This window comes from Amblyomma mixtum, chromosome 6 (assembly GCF_055824585.1).
Source record: "Amblyomma mixtum isolate Tamu chromosome 6, ASM5582458v1, whole genome shotgun sequence".
Classification (NCBI taxonomy): Eukaryota; Metazoa; Arthropoda; class Arachnida; order Ixodida; family Ixodidae; genus Amblyomma; species Amblyomma mixtum.
In genome coordinates, this window is record NC_143017.1 from 105,207,369 (window position 1) to 105,228,402 (window position 21,034).

The following is a 21,034-nucleotide window of genomic DNA, read 5'->3' on the forward strand; positions in this document are numbered from 1 at the left end:
TACTTTCCCTAAAACGGAGCTCTTATGAGGTAGGAAGTTATTACTGTTAGTGGTTTACTTAATAAAGTAAAAACGTGAGTAGAAAGATCTTGCTAGCAGAGGCATCTGCCATCGATACCTGAAGCACTGAGCTGCGACTAGCGTGAGTAGAAGGACAGGGACAAGAGAGTGAAGGGGATAGAAAGGGGGGAGCGATAGGGAGAAAAGGCTAAAAAATGAAATTCAGATATCGCCGCCATCGGGCGTTTTCGCAAAAAAAAGTGCACAAGAACAGACTGGTGGGAGACTTGGTTCATGTCTAGAGCCATGTCCGTTTCTTTCTTCGTCCTGTGCACATCTCGATCGCCTTGTTTTCAACTTTCGCAAACAAACTGCGGTGACGCCAAGACAGTGTTTAGCGCGACAAACATGTACTTAATGTTGGCAATCACTGAGTCCCTTTCGGCACTGACGTCGCGAGTATGAAGCGAGTGACGAAAAAAAAAAAAATTACCGACGATTACGTTACTTCCTAATGCGAAATTTGAGCGCAGCAAATAAGCTGTTTCACCTTTTCGATAGATTGAGGCAAAGAAATCGAGCAACACATGTATGCGCTATCAGAGAATTTTTTTTTTATTTTTCACACGTATTCCTTTAACAAAGACTCCACTAACAGTTCTTGACAGTCATGAAGGAAGCTTTGTGGTCGGAGAAATAGAGTGATATATGTTCGAATTGGTACACCAATGCTTGATTCTCAAAGACGAGATCTATACAAGTGCCTCGCGAGGTTGTCACAGCCGTGGGACGCGTTACGAGCGAGAGGAACGGGATGTTCTCCCGCATAAGTGTTAGGAAATTGCTGTTTGTCTTTATGTCAACATTAAAGTCCCCCACTACTAACATCGGTGTGGATCGATGGACGGTTAATGCGAGTTGCAGGAAGTGCACGACGTCTTTCGTGAGTGCGGTAGGGGCGAAGTAGGCAGCTACTACCAGCAAGCCGTTGGGCAACTTTGCGGCGCACAGTTCGCCAACTTCATGTGACGTGCCAAACATTTCGACTGGTATTGCAGAGACACCTGTGCGCAAGTAGATAGCGACTCCCGCCGCTCTGTTGTGGTCTCTGCGAGCACCACAGCAGTATAGGAAATCTATGATTTCGAGAGGCTCTTCGGGATCCATCCAGGTTTCAGCAAAGCAAAGTACAGAGGAATGGCGCAGAATGTGATCGTGGTGTACGTCCTTGGCATGTGCGGCAAGGGAGCGTACGTTAAGAATGTGGTTGTGAATGATGAATCAAGTGCTGCCAGCGAATGACGCGTCCATTGGCTGTCTGCGTGTGTTACTGATGTGTGGTTAACATGTTAAGCTTCGCCTGTAAGAGTGGAACGCGACAGCGTCTTGCAACGCTGCCAGGGAGTCCACAGAACGCCATCGCCAATTCGGCTGTAAGCCTTGCTGGACGGTAAATTTATTTTTTGAGGAAAGGAAATGTATCTCTCTCGCATATCTTGGTGGACACCTGCACCTCGCCGTAAGGGAAAGGGGGAAGATGGGAGTGAACGAAGACGCCGTATTAGCTAGACGCGCCTTTGTTCATTCCAAACCATTCAGCTGGCATTACGGAGTGGCTAGCGTGCTCGTATCGCACTCCGGAGACCCTGGTTCGATTCCCCAACTCGACCAATTTCGTTCTCGGTTTTATTGATTTATGCGGTCTAACTAGAAAGATTAATTAGGCTATTTCATATTTATATTATTGTATTTCTATCCATCGTGTTCTGTCATTAACCTGTCAATTGTTGGAACTGTCTAGGATGTTCGACACAACGTATATGAAACGAGCAACGTCTTACTGAGTGGGGAAGTGCGTGGTGGTGGAGGGAACGCGGCTTCGTACTTATGTTTTTTTTCAGCAGCGTCTCCTTCCGCGGACGCTGTTGTCGCTGCGGCGCGCGTCTTTCTTTTCTTTTCTTCTGACCTCTTCATTCTCCTCTATATTAATTAGGCTAATTGATCAATTAAGCAATTAACTAAACTCAGTCCAACTTAGTTGCAGCATCACTATACGATCCCTTTGATTGGTTGCATGGTTACTAGCCAAAGTACAATTGGCCCCATTTGAAATTCGCGCACTGTGACGTCACGAGCATTTCGACCAATTGAAAAGCGTGACATTGGGGGCGGAGCTGGTTACGAGGCCGACGCCGACGACGACGCGAAACCCAGGAACGGACGCCAAAGAGCTGCGCTCTAAAAAGATCCATTTCCAAAACCAATTCCCTCAGCAACAAATACGACTTCAACTGTCGCCGAATAAACATCACAGTAGCCAGAAATGGCCGTAGATTTGATTTTTACTCGGAACAAAAATTAGATGGAGCTGTCTTCAGTGTCCCTAGCAGTGGAAGACAGTCGAAAGCGGAATGCGGACTCGGACGGACGTAAAACATCGCGCATTACATCAGTTTTCGAAACACCTGGAAAGCATATATACCACGGGAAAATCATTTCGCTACGAAGTCGGATCCGACGGAAGTTCGATACGATTTTTTTTTTTTGCTTATCACGAGTACAGCGAAAATTATCTTGTGTGGTTAGAGAACAGCTGACAAAATGAAAAAAAAAAAAAATGTTGGGCTCGGTTGGGGTGGGTGCATTTCCAGTGATGCGGGCTTCAACAGGGGGCACCCTCTACGCATTCCATGAGGGCAAGACAAATAAAGGCCCTTGAAAGCGGCCGCCTGTGCGAGGCTCAGGTGACGCACACACCCCATCTGTCAGAGGCGTAGTGAGCGAGTCACAGAGTGTCCTCTTTCGAGTTGCTACTGTGCACGCACACACGCAAGCCGGACTCACTTCTAAAAAGATGACAAACATGCAGACGGCAAAGGGGATCGCGTCGGCACGGCTTAAGTCCCTATAGTCGGTTACAACTCAAGAACGAAGCGGCTTTTCCTCGTCAAAGGGGACCCCCCTTCCAGCAAAAGGCGTCGGCCAATTCTCATGAGCCTGAGCTTGACAATGCAGGGAGGCGACTATCCCTGACATTGCAGGGAGGAGGACTATCCCCTATCATCTGCAACTGCCTGCATTGTCACACTAGCAAGGTGACGAGAATCGGCCGACGACATTGGCTGGAAGGGGATCCCCTTGACGAGGAAAAGCCGCTTCGTTTTTGAGTTGTTTCATTTTGCAGGTTGACGCCGCGGCATAGCTTTGCACTTACAGCGATGAAACCCGCGCTTTCTGGCCGTCTGAATTCGGCGCCAGGATGACAAAAGGAGCTAGAGGAAGAACAGAAGACGCTGGGTCCTTTCAGCGTTGAGAAAACCGACATCTTCGAGATAGCCGGGTAAAGGGTGTACTTACGTGCGTGTTCCGGCATTCCGGGCGCACAACACCATAAAAAGAGCCGCCGCCGTAATGAACAACGGACCCCCTAGGCACCCGTTCGTTGTTCGATTGAACCGGCAATAACAAACACGGAATTGGAGCGGATGATTCTGGTTCAGACCGGGCCGCACGCCCAACACCGATCAATGAAGGAGGGGAAAGGCGGCAATACTCTCCCGTGAGGGATCGAAAACAGCACCTGCGGTCCCAAGTGGCCTCGCTAATGGCCCCCCGTTCGCACAGTACATTCATTTTATTTATTTATCTTAAATGCCTCAAGGGGCACACTACGCGAGGTGCGGGTGAAAAACGAGCGACCCAATCCATAAACACACATTCGAGAGTACAGAGAGAAGTGAGAAAAAGAAAAATATAAGCACAGTAATGCGACAGAATCAAGGGGATATGCAACGCTTGGACTCAAATACACTGATGTGAAAACAGCACTTAATGCATTTTTTACTAGTAGTCAGAGGTAGCGACAGATGAAACGTACAAGCAGTTCAGAACATAAAAATACAAAGAAATCTGCACGCGCAGCTCAGGAAGAGGGAAAAGAAGTAAACGCGTTTAGTGTCATTATTTACTAGCGCTCCTTTTAATTCGCAGCAAGGATCTTTCCCCCTCGCTAACATTTTGAAGTTTTCCAAAACAGACTGATAAACAGCGAATAGTACATACAGCAACCAAGCGAAATGCATTCACTCGCTGGGAGAGGAACTGCCGCATTTTATGAAAACTTAGTGCCGACTGTACGCGAACACGAGCGACGCTAGAATTATGCAGAATATAAAATGGAAACAGGTATGCTATTTTTATTTATTTGTTATATTTGCTACTGTTCAGCGCAACATCGTTGCGGAAAAGGTTACCCTTGCTGGAACTCTCGAGCGAGTTCTGGAGTCAGTTCTATGACACAATGCGTACGTGCAGTTTAGAAGACAGGTAAGAAATACTACCGTGTTTCGTACTTTAAGCAGGAAAACTGTGAAAAAAAAGGAAGATTGTTACAGGCACCGCATTGCTGCGAATCCACCAAGAACGTTCCACACAGCCACAGGGAACTCAGCTCGAGGTTTCGGGTTGGATACCGTGCCGCTGTATAGCTGCCCTTCGACGGAAGTCAGATGCAAATCGCGTGGTGACGTCTCAATGCACGCTAAAGAAGGCCTAATGAAAGGCGCTAAAGAAAGATCAAGAATCATTGCATTTTACGAGCCAACTTGCTTCAGTCGTTCTGCCCCGTTTCCAATTGCTCGGCTGCTGACCCGAAAGACGCGGGTTCGATCCCGGCCGCGGCGGTTGAATTTCTTTGGAGGAGAAATTCTAGAGGCCCGCGTACTGTGCGATGTCAGTGCACGTTAAAGAACCCCAGGTGGTCGAAATTTCCGGAGCCCTCCACTACGCCGTCTCTCATAGCCTGAGTCGCTTTGGGACGTTAAACCCCAATAAACCAAACCAAACCAATTGTGGATAAAAGAAAAATGCAGAGAGGAAGAGGAGCGGGGATGCGTCTGCATGCGTGCACGGGTCGATGCCGAGGCTATATACTGAAGAGGAGAAAGAAGACAGCCCTGGCCGTTTCCGCCGCGGAACGCCACACCACTCAAAAGCGACGCAGCTCCAAGGCCGGCAGCCCTGCTCGGCAGCTCCGTAAGTTTTCGGCAATGGGCATGACAGCTCGATGGTTGTGCAGGCGCTCGTCAAACTGTAACACTAAGCGCCGGCAAATTGGACGTCGTGTATACACGCGAAGCCGCTGGCGCAACGAAAGGCGCCGCAGGAGTGACGTCACAGTGCAGGTCGTCTGCATCCAGCCGACGCAACGCGCTACAGCGAGCGCGGCTACTTGAACGCAGCTCTGCGGGATGTCTGACCGCGACGGTGCTCTGAACGACTTTTGCTGCCCACTCGGCAGAAGTGTGCAGGGCCGCGTAAGATGAGGCAAGCGCAAGCTAATAGAGCGACGAACTGAAATTGCCCACTACACCCACTTATGCAAGCGATACTGTGGCCAGCGAACAATAACCTCCGAACAGTTACACCAGCCAACTATGCGACATATGCGGGGTGTTCACGTAAGATGTTGTGCATTAAAAAAAAAAAAAAGGCGTTTTGGTTTAAAAGAGCGTTTTTTTTTTTGGCACAGCAATGTCAGCGGTGTAGGACACAGTTCAGACGTGCCCTGATACGCTGATAGGAGGTTGGTTAACTATTATCGAGAAGTTAACTTTTTACCTATTACTGTCAGTACCTTACTTACTTAGTGGCGTATAGCTTACCGTAAGTAATATCCATATCAGTTTTCAGAATTTAGAAAAAGCAGTTATCCTCGGCGCTGTGACCAAACAACTGTTGCCTGCATCGCGCCAAAATACATGCGCTTTCGAAAAGCCTGCAGGTAAATCAACCCCCTAGCGTTGAATTCGCCTAAATTTGTTGGACCATAGCGCTGGGGGTAACTGCGTGCTCGATGATGACGATGACCATGACAAATTTTATGGTGCAAGGGCATCTGCGGCCAAAGAGCACCATGGCACACGTTTTTTTTTTCGTTAGCTGAAGGTGGAGTCCAGGACTCATTTCTCAAGCATTTCACTCTGAATAAGCCGAGCACAAGGCCAGGGGAAGCTTGTATCCAGGGGAAGCTTGTAGCGTGTTCGAAATTCTTGGAAAATGGCCGAGTGAATTTTATCGCCATTGCAGCTTTTAATGAAAGGTCGAGACGGGTCCGTCTGAAATGCTGTCCAAGTGGCGGCGCACGGACGACACGGCGACCGTGCTCGCCCCGGGCAAGAAGAGCCTGGCGGTGGGCCTGGGCGTCACCACGGTCGTCTCGCTCAACTGCTTCCTGTGCGTGCTGGTCGCCCGCAAGGCTTTCCTGCTGCCCCCCTACGCCGTGGAGGACGCCCAAGACGACGAGGCGCACACAACGGCGCCGGTGTTCCACGCGGCAGCCGCCGATCGCCGAACGCCCTCCGGCGGCAGGAGGACTACGGCTCGGCCGACGACACCGCCGCTCTGCTCCACTGCTGCCGTGTGCGAACGCCTCGACGCCTACCTGGGCGACACGCTGGACCACGACAAGGACCCCTGCGACGACTTCTACGGCTACGTCTGCTCCAGGCCACGGAGCCGATACAGGCTCGCCGAGGCTACCCTCCCTCTCCAGGCACGCTCGAGGCGCCTCCCAAGTTAACTCGCAAAACTTCGATGGGGGCGAAATGCAAAAGCGCCCGTAAACCAGTGCACGCCGAAACTAAAAAGCTGGCAAATTGGCTTTCGAGGAAAGGAAATGGCGCAGTATCTGTCTCGCATATCTAGGCGGACACCTGAACCACGCCGTAAAGGAAGGGAGGATAGGATAGGAAAACTTTTAATGTCCAACAGAAAGAGGGTAGCCAGAGGGCTACCCGCCTAGACGACGGCCGAAAGGTCTTGGCTCTCGGCGGCGGCTTCGGCCAGTCGGACGAGTTGTAACTGAGTCGCCGAGTCTGAGCTCAGTAGCAAGGTCTCCCATTGATCTTTTGTGTTTATACCTCGTCCCTCCCGGGGAGCATGAGGACATTCCCATAGTATGTGGTCCAAGGTGGCCCTAAGTTCGCAGTTTGCGCATTTGGAAGGTGGGAGTGAAATAAGAAAGAGGTGCCGTAGTGGAGGGTTCCGGAATAATTTCGACCACCTGGGGATCTGGCATCGCACAGCACACGGGCGTCTTTTGCGTTGCGCGCTTAGTGCTCGAAGCAGTGCGAGCCAGATGGTGCTAGAAATTGCTATAGCTAGCTGTCAAAGCAAACGACAAAGTACACCGAACGTTTGTGCAAGTCGGTCCCCTGACATGGGGCACTAATTAACGTCATAAAGCGGAAACCTCAGTTCGTCCTCATTTGATGTGTTGCAATTATTACGCGCGCAATAGTACGTGCCGAGTTGTATATTTTTCTGGCAGTAATATGCACTGTGGATTGCTGCAAAGCGTATACTGTAGATCCAGAGTGCATATGCCTTCAAAAAAAAAAAAAAAAAGTCGGCCGCACGTGCGTGTCCTGCTCTGAAGATACATTTCGGTAGTTCTCACCGAGGAGGCTGGTTGCGGAGTTGAAAATTTTTTCTTGCCTCAAACAAACTTAGTGAATTTTAATTCCTATGCGTCCCAAGCTGCCCTGCTGCAAATAAAGTTTTCACCACCAGGCACACGGCTCCGGCAGGCTGCTGTACGACGTGCAGAAGACGCTGTCCCAGCACGTGGCGAGCCACGAACAGGCCTACCACGACTTTCCGGGCGTGTTCCTCAACAAGGCCGTGCACTTCCTGCCCAACTGCACGTCCGCCTACAGCCGCAACCGAATCGGCTGGGAGCCCTGGCAGGAAGTGCTCCGGAGTGCGGACCTGCGGGACTGGCCCTACCGGACGGGCCTGCCGCCCGCCGGCGCCAGGGTGTCTGACGCGGCCGCCAAGGTCGACGCGCTCCTCGGGGTGTTCCCGTTTGTACAGGTGCGAAATTTGAACAGCAGCACCATTCCAGAAAGGAAAATGTCCGGAGAAGCAAATCCTGTGAGCGAAAAATTCCAGGCGAAGCAACCTAGGTGGCCCACCCAGGTCACGTGACCTTATGTCGCCATCCCAACCTACCCACCGGATTGTGAACAAACTGATCACCGTGGCAGGTGACAGTTATATTGCATGGCCGCAAGAGGTTACTCGGGGAGTAACCAACCTCTTGCCTAGGACTCACAGGTAACGTGGGTCACAACGCCACCTGTGGAAGCACCTGCCATCGCAGGCAGTGGCGCATTGCTTTAGCCGCTGCATCACTGCAAAAGGAGCCGTATGAGGATTCCCAGGGATATATGAATGTAAAAGTCGAGAATGACCAATTCCGCATATATGAACATTACCCATTATTGCGTCATACCATAAGGCGGAGCTCAAGTGTCCCGTCCAATCTTTCTCCATGCGCACTGCACGCGGCTGCTTTCGTTTCCCACAAAACAGCGCCCTCCTCTCACAAACGAACGTAACATACGTATACAGCTATGACGAAGGAATGGACTCAATGATTTTCGCACACAGGGTAGGCGTCATGATTACCATGATTGCCCTCCAGCCCGTTGTGTCCGGCCAACCACGAAACAAACTTTCCTACGAATAGCCTTCTGTTTACGGCTCCGGTGCACAAGTTCTCCCGAAAGGCCATATGTGCTGTTTGCTAGATTTTTCTATCGACACATTTCAGCGCTCTGGGCTTTCCGATCCCTCTGGTAACATTTCGTGTTGTAGCCACATATGGTTCTTTGAGATGCAGCTACAAAACAAACACAGGTCAAAACAAGGTGGCTGCTAGACATATCAGGACAGTGACAAGCACTCTACCCTCCGACAGGTGCGCGTAAAGAGCGAGTACCAGCGCTGCTGCGCGGTCCAGCTGGACGCCCCGAGCACGGTGTTCAAGCGGCACGCCCTATGGCACAGCCGAGAGCCGGCGCCCAACTACACGGACACGGTATTCACCGCCCTGACGCTGCTGGGCTACGTCGCCGGCAGCGAGGAGCTTGCCTGGGAGGTGGCGGCGCTCGAGACGCGCCTGGAGAACGCGCTGGGCTTGCGCGGCGGCCCCTTGTTCGGCGGCACTCGCGAGAGACCGCCCGACGCACTGCCCTCCAGCAGGCGCCACTGGCACTGGCGCTCGTACATCGAGAGGCTATTCGCCGGCAACAGACGCCTCCATGCCAACGGTAGGTGCCTCGTCCAGTGCGCCCCATCGTAAAAGGCACGCAAGCCACTATGCGGTTCACCCCAAAAGTTTCTGGCGGAGGAAAAACGTTCACTAAGAACATAAATACTGGGTGGGTTCAGTAGGAGAACCCATCGATCGCCATCATAATTCGGCCCCTCACAATCAAAGATTTTTGGTCGAGGGGACTGTGGCTATGAAGGGTCACCGCCGAGCACTCATATGTCGGATCGGGATTGCTGTCCAAGGCTGGGTTTTCTTGACATTCCCAAACTGTGTGAAAGGGGGTGCCAACTGCTCTACAGGAGGGGCGGGACGAATCGTATGTGTATGGATACCATTTACTCAATAAGTACAGATTGGGCAGAGGACATTTAAAGTTCCTGGACCTCGATGTCCCTCGACGCTGTGGCCAATTAGGACAAGGGTGCACGCTCAAAGACGCAGTGCAAATAATACCGACTGCAGCTCTCAGCGAAAAACTGCGGCAGCTCGTTTCCAAAAGCAGAACGACGCTAGAACGGCACGTCGGTTACCTCATGCTTCCCCAAAACACCGATTGGAAAGCACGGATCATTCTATATACCTAACCCTCTTCGTGGCTTTGTCACGATGCTTTAGTTCCTGGCTGTTACGTCAACTGTCATGTCCTCATTTCATCGGGAGGAGAGTTGTAGCCATCAGCTGACATAGTTGGTAGCAGCATAGCAAAATTCTCAGTCAGAGCGACACCAGAGAAGAGAGACGGGGGAATGAACGTTTGTCTCTCTCTAAAAAAAAAAAAAAAGAGAAAACAACCACAGAGCAATGTCGGCTATCCACAAAGACGCACAGGGATACGTCTCCGATGCGCATGCGTGCTCGCGGACTGCAGAGCACGCTGGACAGGCCGTGGATAGCGTCGAGGTGTGGGCCGGCGATTACCTCCAGGACTTGGCCGAGATCATGGATAACAGCTCGCGCACGGCGCTCTTCAACTACGTCGGCTACCGACTCATGGTGCACCTGTCGCCGCTCTTGCCCGACGACGCCGCTTTCCTGGTGCCGCTCAGCCACGAGAACGCCGCTAAGGCCGGCTCGGACAGGTTGCAGGTACGCCACACACGGCCTGAAAACACTAGGTCATGGATCCTGCGTTCACAGTCTCGGGTAGGCAAGCCTGCGCACGCATTCTAGAACCGTTAATAGAAATAAGCGAAACGCAGAAAAAACCTGGCATGGCGTGCCGGTGCCTTCAGTTCTTGACGGCGTCATTGTCATGAAATCACGCAGTCATCCACGCAATATTAGTGCATGGCAGCGGCAGGAGCTGACTTACACGCCGCGAACCGCAGGCGTGTGGCCGCCTGTTGGAGCGGCTGTTCCCGTTCGGCACGCGCGTCTTCCTGCGCATGGCGCTGAGCGCGGAGAAGAAGACTCGCTACGCGAGCCAGCTGGAGCAACTCATGGAGGACGCCTTCAACGACACGCGCCGGCTTATGTCCGAGCGCGTGATGAACGCGCCCTGGTTCAACCCCGTCGAGCGGGTCATCGCGCGCGAGAAGCTCGCCGACACGCAGTTCGTGTTCCTGGGCGCCGTGCGCGACCTGAACGTGCCGACGGCCTACTACGACCCCAACGGGCCCTACTTCGACGGCGCCCGGCTGCTGATCAGCTATGTCGAGATGCAGGCGCACACGCGGCGGCTCTACTACAAGCCGATGACGGTGGGCCGCCAGGACTGGGACTTCGACAACAGGTGCGCCGAGAGAGACGAGCCCGTTGCCAATGCGCCTTGAAACGGGAGAGCGTAATGCAGGAATATGCAAACGTCAACCTATGCGCCACTTTTTATTTACTTATTTGTTTTGCATCTGCATCCCGTAAATGTCTGTGTTACAGAACGGGGGCGGGATCATGCAGGGTGTCTACCAAGTTGACGTTTTCAAATTCCCTGAGTTTTCCAGGTTTTCCCTGAGTGCATTTGTTAAATTCCCTGAGTGACACATTACTTTGTTTTATGCAAAAACAGCCTGACACAAAGCCGCCTGATGGTATCACTCTCCAGTAAGCATGTTAAAAAATAAAAAAAAAACGATTTAGTCTTATTTGAATAGTAAGGAGTAGCTTTTACCGTATTTACTCGCATAATAGGCGCACTTTTTTTCCAGAAAATTCGGCTCAAAGTTCGGGGTGCGCCTATTACGCGGGGTAAAATTTCCGGAAATTTTTCGACTCTCAAAATTGAACACACCGCGTAAACGCACTCGTGTAAGGGCCGCACCCCGTTTTCCCGAAGAAAATATTAAAAAAAAAGATCCGTGTAAGGGCCGCACCGAAACTTTCTACGACCCACGCGGGAATAGCCTTCGGAATGTACGCGCCGAGGCCTCTCCGATCGGCTCCGGCCGCGCGCACCGGGCGCTTGATCGTGTAGGCCACACACGTGCACAGGAGCTTCCAGACGCCACCCACGGAGGGCGCCCGAGGTAGAGCTCCAGTAGAGTTCCTGTATATGCTTGGTAGCATATACAGGAACTCTAAGCTCCAGTGACTCTAAGCTGATCTAGAAGCTGATCATCATCATCAACGTTTTCCTCCGCCGCGAGCTTTCGCTATCCATATCGCCATCAGCATCTCTAGCTCGCCTTTTTTTTTGTTTTTTTGTTGCTGTCAAGTGCCGGGATCTGCGGTAGCGCGATAGTTCATCGTGGTTTATGGCTTTGCCGCGGAGCGTTGCTGTTTTAGCTCGACGGCCAAGCACCTTAACAGCTACACGGCTGGGAGTTTGCTCTCGAACACGGCTAGCGTACGGCAGGTCCAAGGGCGTCCGCAGAATTTTTTGCAGGGGGGGGCCCCATTGGTTGTTGGCGCCGGAGGGGGGGGCATGTTCGTAGCAAAAAGGCACTATTTGCGGAATTAATTAATTTATTTATATATAAATAAAAAATAAGTGAAATACATACATGAAATAAAAATTACAAACAGCAAATTAAAGCGTGGCTAGGAGAGATACATTGCAGTTTATCAACGAAGAAACAATTAAAATTAATAAAAAATCCAAAAATATACTGTCACTTCGTGGAGAAGAGTGCTCAGTATTGCTGCATACGGGTTCTCGACTCAGCCGGATTGATGACTAGCACACAGCACAATATGGTCACAAACACGCAACTACAGTCACTCAGTCAGTCTTCCTTGAACAGTAACTGTAGACTCCTCGGATTTTTCTGGGCGAATTGCGTGATTACACGGGTGACAAATTCATTTCTGTGTTTCATTACACGCTCTCGGTGCACACTCATCACACACATTGATTGGAAAAACGGTTGAACGCGTACGTTGAAAACAAAAGATGTCTATACATAAAACGAAAACTTATTTACAAGATAAATGCACGCTCGCAGCTTCATACACCTCGCCCCATCTTGCTCGCGCATCCGCACAGTCGAGCAACCGCACGCACACTGCTCGCCGCTCGTCGTTTTCTCGTCCACTGTCTTGGTTGTTCTCAGCTTCGTTGACAAACGGCCACTAAAAACACCGAAGCACAAATACAGAAGCGCGCACACGTGCAAGGGCTTACTTCCGTGCGACTTCCAAGGGGAAGGGACACTCGCCACTCCGGTAGGAAAATTTGTTTTGTGTGTTTTTATGGGGTTCAGAGCCCCAAAACGATTCAGGTTATGAGGAACGGAGTAGTACAGAGTTCCGGATAATGTCGACCACCTGGGTCTCTTTACCGGGCACTGACCTCGCACAGTACACGGGCGCTGTTGTCATTTGAGGCCCAGCCAGAGGTGACAGGCGAGCCAGGCAGGCGCCATCGGGCTGCGTTGACCAAAGGCGCTGGTTTTCGGAGAAGACGCAAGGGACGCTGGTGTGGGGGCGCCTCTGGAGACTGCGTCGCCGTGAACAAAAGATGCTAATCCCCTTTGCCGAAGATTCTGATAGCGGCGCTTCTACCGCACTGCGCTCTCCCGTGGATCGGAGACACAGCGAGCGGCGGCGGCGCCAACTGATCGCCCGCTTGCCCCTGAGCAGCCCGACAAAGAGGGGGTGGACACGGCTGATTTGTCTTTCCCTCCTGAAGAATTCATCGGTGGCCGGCATAACGAAGGCGAAAACAAGATGCACTGTGCACTGTCTGCCTCCGTGTCGCTATCTGTATAGAGATCAAAGAAACAGGCACCCATTTCAAGACGGCTTGAAACACATGCTCGCCGGTGCTGCTGTATGTCTGCAACAGGTCGGCCTTCAACAGAGCTAACGATGGCGTGGTTTGAAAACGGCGTAAAGAAGCGTGCCCGGACGCGGCATTTCGCAGATGTGACCCAAAGCGTGGAAGCGGGGCTGCTTTTACCCTTTTGGCTGAGCGCACCACGGCCCCTGGCGTGCGGCCATCACTCACGGTTCGAGGGAGTGATTTTCCAGGGGGGTGCAGCCGCCCCCCCCTTGCCCCCCCCTCCGGACGCCCATGGGCAGGTCGGAAAATACGACGTGGCCGAGAAGTGCGGCAGTTGCGACTGCGGCGTCCCTAAATTTTCGTATGCGACTCCAAGCGCCGAGGTTTTCGCGGGCCTAAGTCGGGAACGTTTCCGGCTGGAGATGAAGCTTTCCAAACAGACGTTTAAAGTGAGCATCCCTGAAAACTGTGTGCGGCTGTTCTACGCGATGTCGTTGTACGTGCTGTGGGTCCGCAGCAGGACTAGTAGTCAGTTCAGCAAAAACTTTGTTAAAATAAAGATTGGGGAGCGGGGGGTGGCGAGGTGTCGGCTTGCAATCGTGTAAATACAGTATTGATCACAGTGCCAAGTTCGGGGTGCGCCTTTTATGCGCGGAAATAGAAAAAAATCTGATTTTTCGCGCCCAAACTAGGGGTGCGCCTATTATGCGAGTAAATACGGTATTTCATTGTAAAAAAAAGCATAAGGGAAACAGTAGCAAAATGCAAAACAAATCGAATATCTTCGAAAAAATGCTGAAACAAACTGCGAATCGAATTAAACATTTTCAAATATGAAATAAAAGGAAGATGCATGCGGAAAGAAATACTTTCAAATGTGAGATATTTTTATCTACTGATAGTAACCGCAACGGTGCGATTCTCTCTCAGCAAGTCTATTCAGATGAACTGCAGATTACAAAAATCTAAGTTTGTAGAAGTGAAACAGTGACAAACCTCAATGTAACACTGAAAAGTCAACCTCAAGTTCGTGCACAACGCTTCAGTGTTGTTTCACTGTCTTAGAGAGTTTATTTTAGTTTGGATGAGGGACACTTGCATCTCGGCATCAGCCAACACTTTCTGTTTTTTCAGCTCAGGCTCTTTCACAGAAGCGGCGGCACGCTTCCTTTCACGTTCCTTCCTCAGTGCATCAGCCCTTTCTGCTCTCGTCCTCTCCAGCTCCTCTTTCCACCGTGCGTTCGCCCCACGGACCATTTGGAGCATCCTCTTGGTCAGCTGAACGTTGGCACCTCCTCCAGCCGACATTACGGCGTCATACACGATTCGCTTGGCGACCAAAGATTGCTCCTTCTGATTTTCAACAAGGCATTCCTTGTTAATAGAAAATCCCCGCTCGACAGACGCATTTCCGTGCGATAGAGACAGAATCATTTTAACAAACGTGAAGAGTTCTTTGTTCGAACCACAGATGCCTGCCCAAAGGGCATCCAGCCGTTGCGTGCTCCTATTGAAATTTTTCAATGTCGCTTGCGTCGAGGCTAGGGAGCATACAAGCTTGTAGGACCGCATCGCCCGGTCAGCTTCTGTTCCTGTCATCCATTGGTGCTCCGTTACAACTTCAAGTGCATCACTTAGACGCCGTTCCCCGAGATCGGGAATCAGCGCGCACGCGGGATCTAGAGACGACGATCCCCTCGTCAGCTTGTACTTCAACGGCGACCTCTCCACGATCTTTTTGGCACAGTTCTTCACGAAAGTGGCGCAGTCCCTTCTGAACCCCAAGATAGCCGAATCTGAAAGTTTCAGGGCCTTTCGGAGCGCATTCTTCGTAGCAAACCCAAGGTCAACCTTGGGCGTCGCAAGCACGTTCGCAGTCAGGTCCATGTCCACCTTGATCAACTTCAAAGGACTGTCCGCTGCCATTATTACTTCTTTCTTCACTATTCTACTCATTAGTGATCGTAGAAGGTTCTCCAATGCTGCGCCAAGAAATGGAAGCATGGGCGAATCGGTCTGGAACTCAGCCAGGAACGGCTGCAGTTCCTCCGCGATGCCAAGCATAAAGGTTAGCTTTGCAGACAGCAGAGGATCGCGAATAGCTGCTTCGACCACGCAGTAACTGGAGCTGGTCGGTCGGTTATCCCCGTTTCGGCACGACTCGACGTACACTTTTAGGTACGGTAGAATCTCAAGGGCTCTTGAAATTACACGAACATTTTCAAGCCACCGCACAGCACAAAACTTCATAGGGTAAATGTTGCTCCCGGTTATGCGTGCGTATTCAGCGCGTCGGGCAGGTACACATTTGAATAAGTTGTACAAAGCCCGAAGAAATTCCACGAGTTGCCAACCTGTTGCCGCGTGTCCGGTTTTGAAAGCGCCGTTCACAACATGAAGGCCACAGCTACCAACTTCGAGAATACGACGGCCGTCGCTGGATTCACACAGTTCTTGTTTGATCTCACGCAGAACTTTTGCATTTACATTTGGCCCATCCAATTGAGATCTGAAGAATTTTTGATCGGGAGAGTCCATCTGTGGAAGTTTTAAAAGCGGACACCAATTCTTCCGCCCGCGTGCGCCCCAGAAAGCTTGACGTCAAGTAGCGCGTTTTGACGCTCTGCTCTGCATCCGACCAAAAGCGAACCAGCATGTCCATTTGCTCTCTTTGTGCAACTTTGTTTAACGATTCGTCAAACGCCACGACTACGTGGGAGGCTTGGCTTACTTCCGACATGAGGTTCTCCTTGAAGAAAGGTGCGAAGCCACAGACAATAGTATATCCTACCTTGTCTTTGCCAAGCTGCATTTTCTTGGCTGTAGCTGATGATGGGAACATCAAAGGGAACAGAGAAGCTGATGCCGCGGCAGAACGGAGTGATGAGTGCGTCATAACAGCGTTGAGGCACCACATCACTTCAGCATTTACGACTTCTAAGTCACGCTGAAAGATATCCTTTGCTGCACGGTCGGGCTGGACGTTCGTCGCCGTAGTTGAAGCACTTGAAGGATGCGCAGAAACAGACGGCACTGGCTCGGCACTGGTCACAACGGTGGCCGGCGGTGTCAAAAATGAGGCTACAGATGGTGTCCCGGCGCCGGTAATGGCCAGTCGGTGCTTCTTACTTTCAGCGTGACTTGTCACCGCTCGTCTTCCCATGTTGCTGAGCGAAAACTGCTTTCTGCATAGCGCGCAGTACGCTGCGTTTGGGTTACTTTCGACGGGCCTAATCCAGGCTGCAAACTCGCAATGTTTCGCATTTGTCCAGTCCTGGACGAAAGTGCACTTGAAGGCCGTCATGCTTGACACGTCGCACACAGCTTGCCTGCGGCACCACAGCAGTCATTAAAACTAAGTCGGTTCAAAACGGCGCAGCTAAGTACGGACAGGGAGACGCGCAGGGAGGAAGAGTTCACTCAGAAACACCGGAAAACAACGGGAGGCCGCTGGCCGTCGAAAAGCGCACGTGCGAACCGTAAGAAGCGTGCGCTCTGTCGTCGGCCACAGCGCCGGAGAAGCACCGGAAAGTACGCTTCAAAATTCGGAGTGCCGCTGGCGCCGCGAAGCTTTTTGGCGCCTTGCTGGGATGCTCCACTTGACGGCAAAACGTTGGAGGCCGGCGCTCGCTGAGGAGAGTACGCGTAACGCCGCAGTGGACAATCTGTGCAATGCCAGTCCGCATCGTTTACACGAGGCAGCATTATCGCGCCTTTAATTCTTTTTATGTAGAAATGCAGCTATTTTTCCCTGATATAAGCACAAATCCCCTGAGTTTTCCCTGAGTTTTTCCAGATTATCCAAATTCCCTGATAATTCCCGGTTTTCACGGTTTTCCCGGTTGGTAGACACCCTGATACAAATGAGTCAGCCACAGTTCGAAATGAAAGGGATATTTTCACACATTCTCACAATGCAAAAGATTGACCCCAAGAGTATGCACCCCCGCCCCTCTCGCAAAAAGAAACAGAAAAGAAAGAAAAACAGCGCCGTCAAAGACGGACCTAGCGTAGCTACGCTGCACTGTAAAATTGGTCTCGGGAATGTAATCGCCATAACCTGTTGGCACCAGGCCTTGACAGCCGACGCACTTTGCGCAGCCTTATATCGCGGCGCAAACGCACGACGTCGCCTCGCAGGTACCACGTGAGCAGCCTGCGTCCAGGCTACGAATTCGTCCAGGGCCGCAACCTGCTGTTCGTGCCGTACGGGGTGCTGGCGTTCGCACGCGGCGTGTCGCAGACGCTGGAAGCAGCCCTGGAGCCGGTGGTGACGCCCTTTCTGCTGCGCGGTCTGCTCGAGGCCGTGGACGAACGGGGCGCGTGGGTGGACCACCAGCGCCGCACCCGCAGCTGGTGGAGTACGGCCACGTACAGGCGCTTCGGGGCGCTCAAGGACTGCTTCTTCGCAGAATACAAGGCCGCCATGCAGGCCATTCTGGGCAAGGTCCGTCAGGGTCAGCACTGGCTGTAGTCAGGGGTGCCATGACGGTGCACAACGCGTAGCTTCCATCGATCTTTTACAGGGAGGGTGGCAATAAGCGGGTTAACCATGCCAAAAACAGGCTTCGCCGACCTTCTGGTCCGTCACCATTGCCGCAAGTGTAGTGTAAGTGGAAGCGGTCGACAGGAATTCTTGGGGAGGGGGCCACATGGGAACCCTCCTAGGAACGGCAGAGCTACAGGCCAGTGGAGACACTTCATATAGGGAAACCAAGTACGCAGCCATGTGTACGCTGCTTTCGACTTTTTGGCCTTTACAGGTTAGTGAAAGAAACATTAGCGTCAGCGTAGATGGCACAATTTTGCAGCGCCGTTCCAAAGGAAGGAGACAAGTTCGAGAGTGCTCTGCTTAATCACCTCAGTAACCTTACAAAACACTGCGAATGCAATGATCAAACATGAAGGCTGCGGCAGGGGCTTATCCCCGTGCCACTAGGCCCGATGTTTAGGTTTACTAGCATTTCAGGATTATTAAAGCTCAGATACCTATGCACGGGGCCAGGGTAGCATCAGGGCGCGAGGTGGTTAACATGCGCTCTCTCTCCCATTCTATATCCACTGAGGTTGCGCGCCGCAGATCCATCAGCTTGAGCCGCAGAGTGTGTCGTGCTGCATTTTTTTTCCTATTCTATTCCGGCTCTATTCATTAGATCCAAAACACGCGCATATAGGCGCCAAAAAGCGTCGAGCAATTCTAGAGCGACTGAAGCACGCCTTAGAGCGGGGGATTTTTCGGCCATGCACGCAGTGCTCATGTTTAGACGCGGAGCGGAAGCGCTGACTCTCGTGCTGTGTCGGCGCATGCAGTTGGGCAGTGTTTACCTAACGCAAAGCCCGGAGCCGAGGGCTGGGCATCGGCCCTCTGCTCCCGACCTCGACTCTGGCCAAGGAGTTCAACTCCACAGAAGCAACTTTTCCACGAAAACGAGGCAGCTCAAAAGCATGTATCATGAGGAGGAGTCGTAGGCAGTAGCTGCCAAACTTTTTCCTGGTGGGCCCACGAAAACAGCCCCCTTAAGGTCACAGTGAGAAGGGCCGCGCAGCATTCTACCGCCGGCCTCTGTGGTTCCGTGCAGGAGGTGGACGTGGTGCGGAACGTGGGCGCGCTAGTGGCCGACAGCCTGCTGCTGGCGCCGCTGTACGCGCGCTACCTGCGCCGCCTGGCGCTGACGCCGGAGGCGGCGCACGAGCGCCGCAGCCCCGTGGCCGGCCACACGTTCGAGCAGCTTTTCTACGTGCTGCACGCGGCCGCCCAGTGCGAACGGAGCCGCGCAGCTGAGCGGATCCGCGTGGGCTTCGGCGAGGCGCCGGCCCGGGCACGCGTCAACGTCGCCATGCGCAACCACCCGCCGTTCGCCGCGGCCTTCGGCTGCCAGCGCGGCCACGACATGCGCCCGCGCAGGACCTGCCCCGGCTGGTAGCGGCGGACACAGGAGCTCCGCTGCATTCGGGGCCGCGGAGTTTCTCTCAAAACTACCTAAAGAGGAGCTGCCGCGGGCCTTCGTCTAACACACGAATGCTGGGAAGTGCTAGCCTGGTATATGTCTTGGCAAGGATGGCGCAAAACGCGGGATCAGTAGAATAGGATTACGGCTTTTCTAGAAATGAACACCCTAAAAATGCTTTGCTGATTTCCACACTCGCCCAGCACCAAACATTCACTTGATTAACTTGCTCACGAAGTCATAAGCGGTACTAGTAAAACATCTGGCGCACAGTGCGGAGCATCACGACGTAGATATATACTTTTCACGCCGGTTTCGGCCAGACGCTAGCCAAGCTCACACTTCCCGGCATTCCTCTGCCGTAGATTAATGCCGATATGCGCTATTCCTTTCGCCTATTATGAAATGACTGCTTTTCAAGCCAAAAAAACGTTGCGAAGCATCGTATTCACAACGTTACGCACGATGTCGTTTAGTGTATACAGTCATTGATCTAGCGAATGTGCCGTCTGGTTCCTGTTACGCCCGTCGTTTCTTATTCGAGGAACGCTCCATACACACTCCGCACAGACAAAAGCATCGGCAGCAGCGCGTGGTGGCTGTGGCATGCATGAAATACGAACGCCTAGTAAAAATAAAAAGAAAACGATGAGCATGCCAATGGCCGAACAGCCGGAAGGATAATAGACTGCACCGGAGCTTTCCCGGGACCCAAACAGAAAATCTGGATGCCTGCGGATTGTAAGCGACCAATTTTGGAACTTTTGGGCGGCTCCTACAACGGCTACAGAAACGACAGTGAAGTAAAAATACAGTACAAATATACGATAGAAATGGCCTACTGAAACAAGTACGGTCTCATGAGTGCCAGGCCGAAAGATATGTTTTCGTTTTTCTGAACAGCATCGGCTGTTGAGTAAGGGGCCGCTAAGACAAGGTTTAGTTCGGCCTACCTGCGGATCGCGGGAATTTGGGAGCATCCCTGGCTTATATCCGAGCGTTTTTCTCTGGTGGGCACATCGCAACCCTTCGAAGCGCCGCACAACGGAACGGCATGTGTTTAGACTGACCCACTTTCGCGCACGCTTTACACGGGCGCGGCGCAGAACCGTAAAATAGCTGCACACGTTCACAGCTGTCACAAACAGGACATCCGCTTTCGCAGGTGGTCACTATCATCGTACGTGCTTTTTCGAAGTTCAGGGAACGAACACAGCCGCCCGACAAGCAGGCGCCCGCGGCACCTGCTTCATGATGGGGCTTCAAAAACAGAGCGCGTTTATTCTTCCACGCCAGACAGCGGATATCCGGCGTGAAAGGCGCTTAACTATCCTGTTGAAAGAAGCATGCCACCAGGCGCATCCAAAATGCGTTCAGGGTACCAGGGGAAAGATTTTAGAAAAGCTCTACAACCACTGTAAACTTCAGCGAATCGCCAGGAAAGCACATAAACACTACAGATAAGGCGGAACGTTCACACAACACAGCTCTTGTGTAAGCCGTCAGCCACAACCACTCATACACGCAGTCCAGCCTGGCCACCCCGCAGCAACAAGGCGGTAAAAAAGGCCGCACACACGTCGCGTTTGGCCTTGATCAAGGCAGACGAGTCAGCCCAGCGAATTCTCGAGTTGGTTGTGGGCGGAGACTCCCATTCGCCCCAGCTCCGCAGTGTGTCGACTACGCGCAGCTGGCGACAGCGGCTGACTATAGTCACGGCGCTGGAGTACAGTTGTCTGACGAGTACGGCGGCCCAGACTGACAATTTAGCAAGCGGCAATATTAAAACACTTGAAACGGCGATTA

At 52.2% G+C, this 21,034-nt stretch overlaps 3 protein-coding genes across 7 annotated transcripts in view; 1 reads left to right on the top strand and 2 right to left on the bottom strand.

The window, feature by feature from the left end:
- Positions 1 to 21,034, bottom strand: part of LOC149339902 (uncharacterized) — a 553,936-nt gene that overhangs the window by 20,958 nt on the left and 511,944 nt on the right. The gene's annotated exons all lie outside the window — the stretch shown is intronic.
- Positions 6,122 to 17,754, top strand: LOC149339903 (endothelin-converting enzyme-like 1). The gene is made up of 6 exons (XM_089550017.1): positions 6,122 to 6,553; positions 7,573 to 7,875; positions 8,735 to 9,116; positions 9,990 to 10,207; positions 10,450 to 10,853; positions 17,421 to 17,754. Exons 1-6 carry the CDS (start codon positions 6,122 to 6,124, stop codon positions 17,752 to 17,754), a joined length of 2,073 nt encoding a protein of 690 aa, XP_089406143.1.
- Positions 13,581 to 15,951, bottom strand: LOC149339904 (uncharacterized). The gene has a single exon (XM_089548587.1). It carries the CDS (start codon positions 15,816 to 15,818, stop codon positions 14,334 to 14,336), a length of 1,485 nt encoding a protein of 494 aa, XP_089404713.1. The 5' UTR covers positions 15,819 to 15,951; the 3' UTR covers positions 13,581 to 14,333.

Coding starts and splice junctions, on each gene's coding strand:
- LOC149339904 (XM_089548587.1), bottom strand. CDS start 15,818: ATGGACTCTCCCGATCAAAAATTCTTCAGATCTCAATTGGATGGGCCA.
- LOC149339903 (XM_089550017.1), top strand. CDS start 6,122: ATGCTGTCCAAGTGGCGGCGCACGGACGACACGGCGACCGTGCTCGCC. Junction 10,208..10,449: donor CCGGCTCGGACAGGTTGCAG/GTACGCCACACA, acceptor CGCGAACCGCAG/GCGTGTGGCCGCCTGTTGGA. Junction 10,854..17,420: donor GACTGGGACTTCGACAACAG/GTGCGCCGAGAG, acceptor GTCGCCTCGCAG/GTACCACGTGAGCAGCCTGC.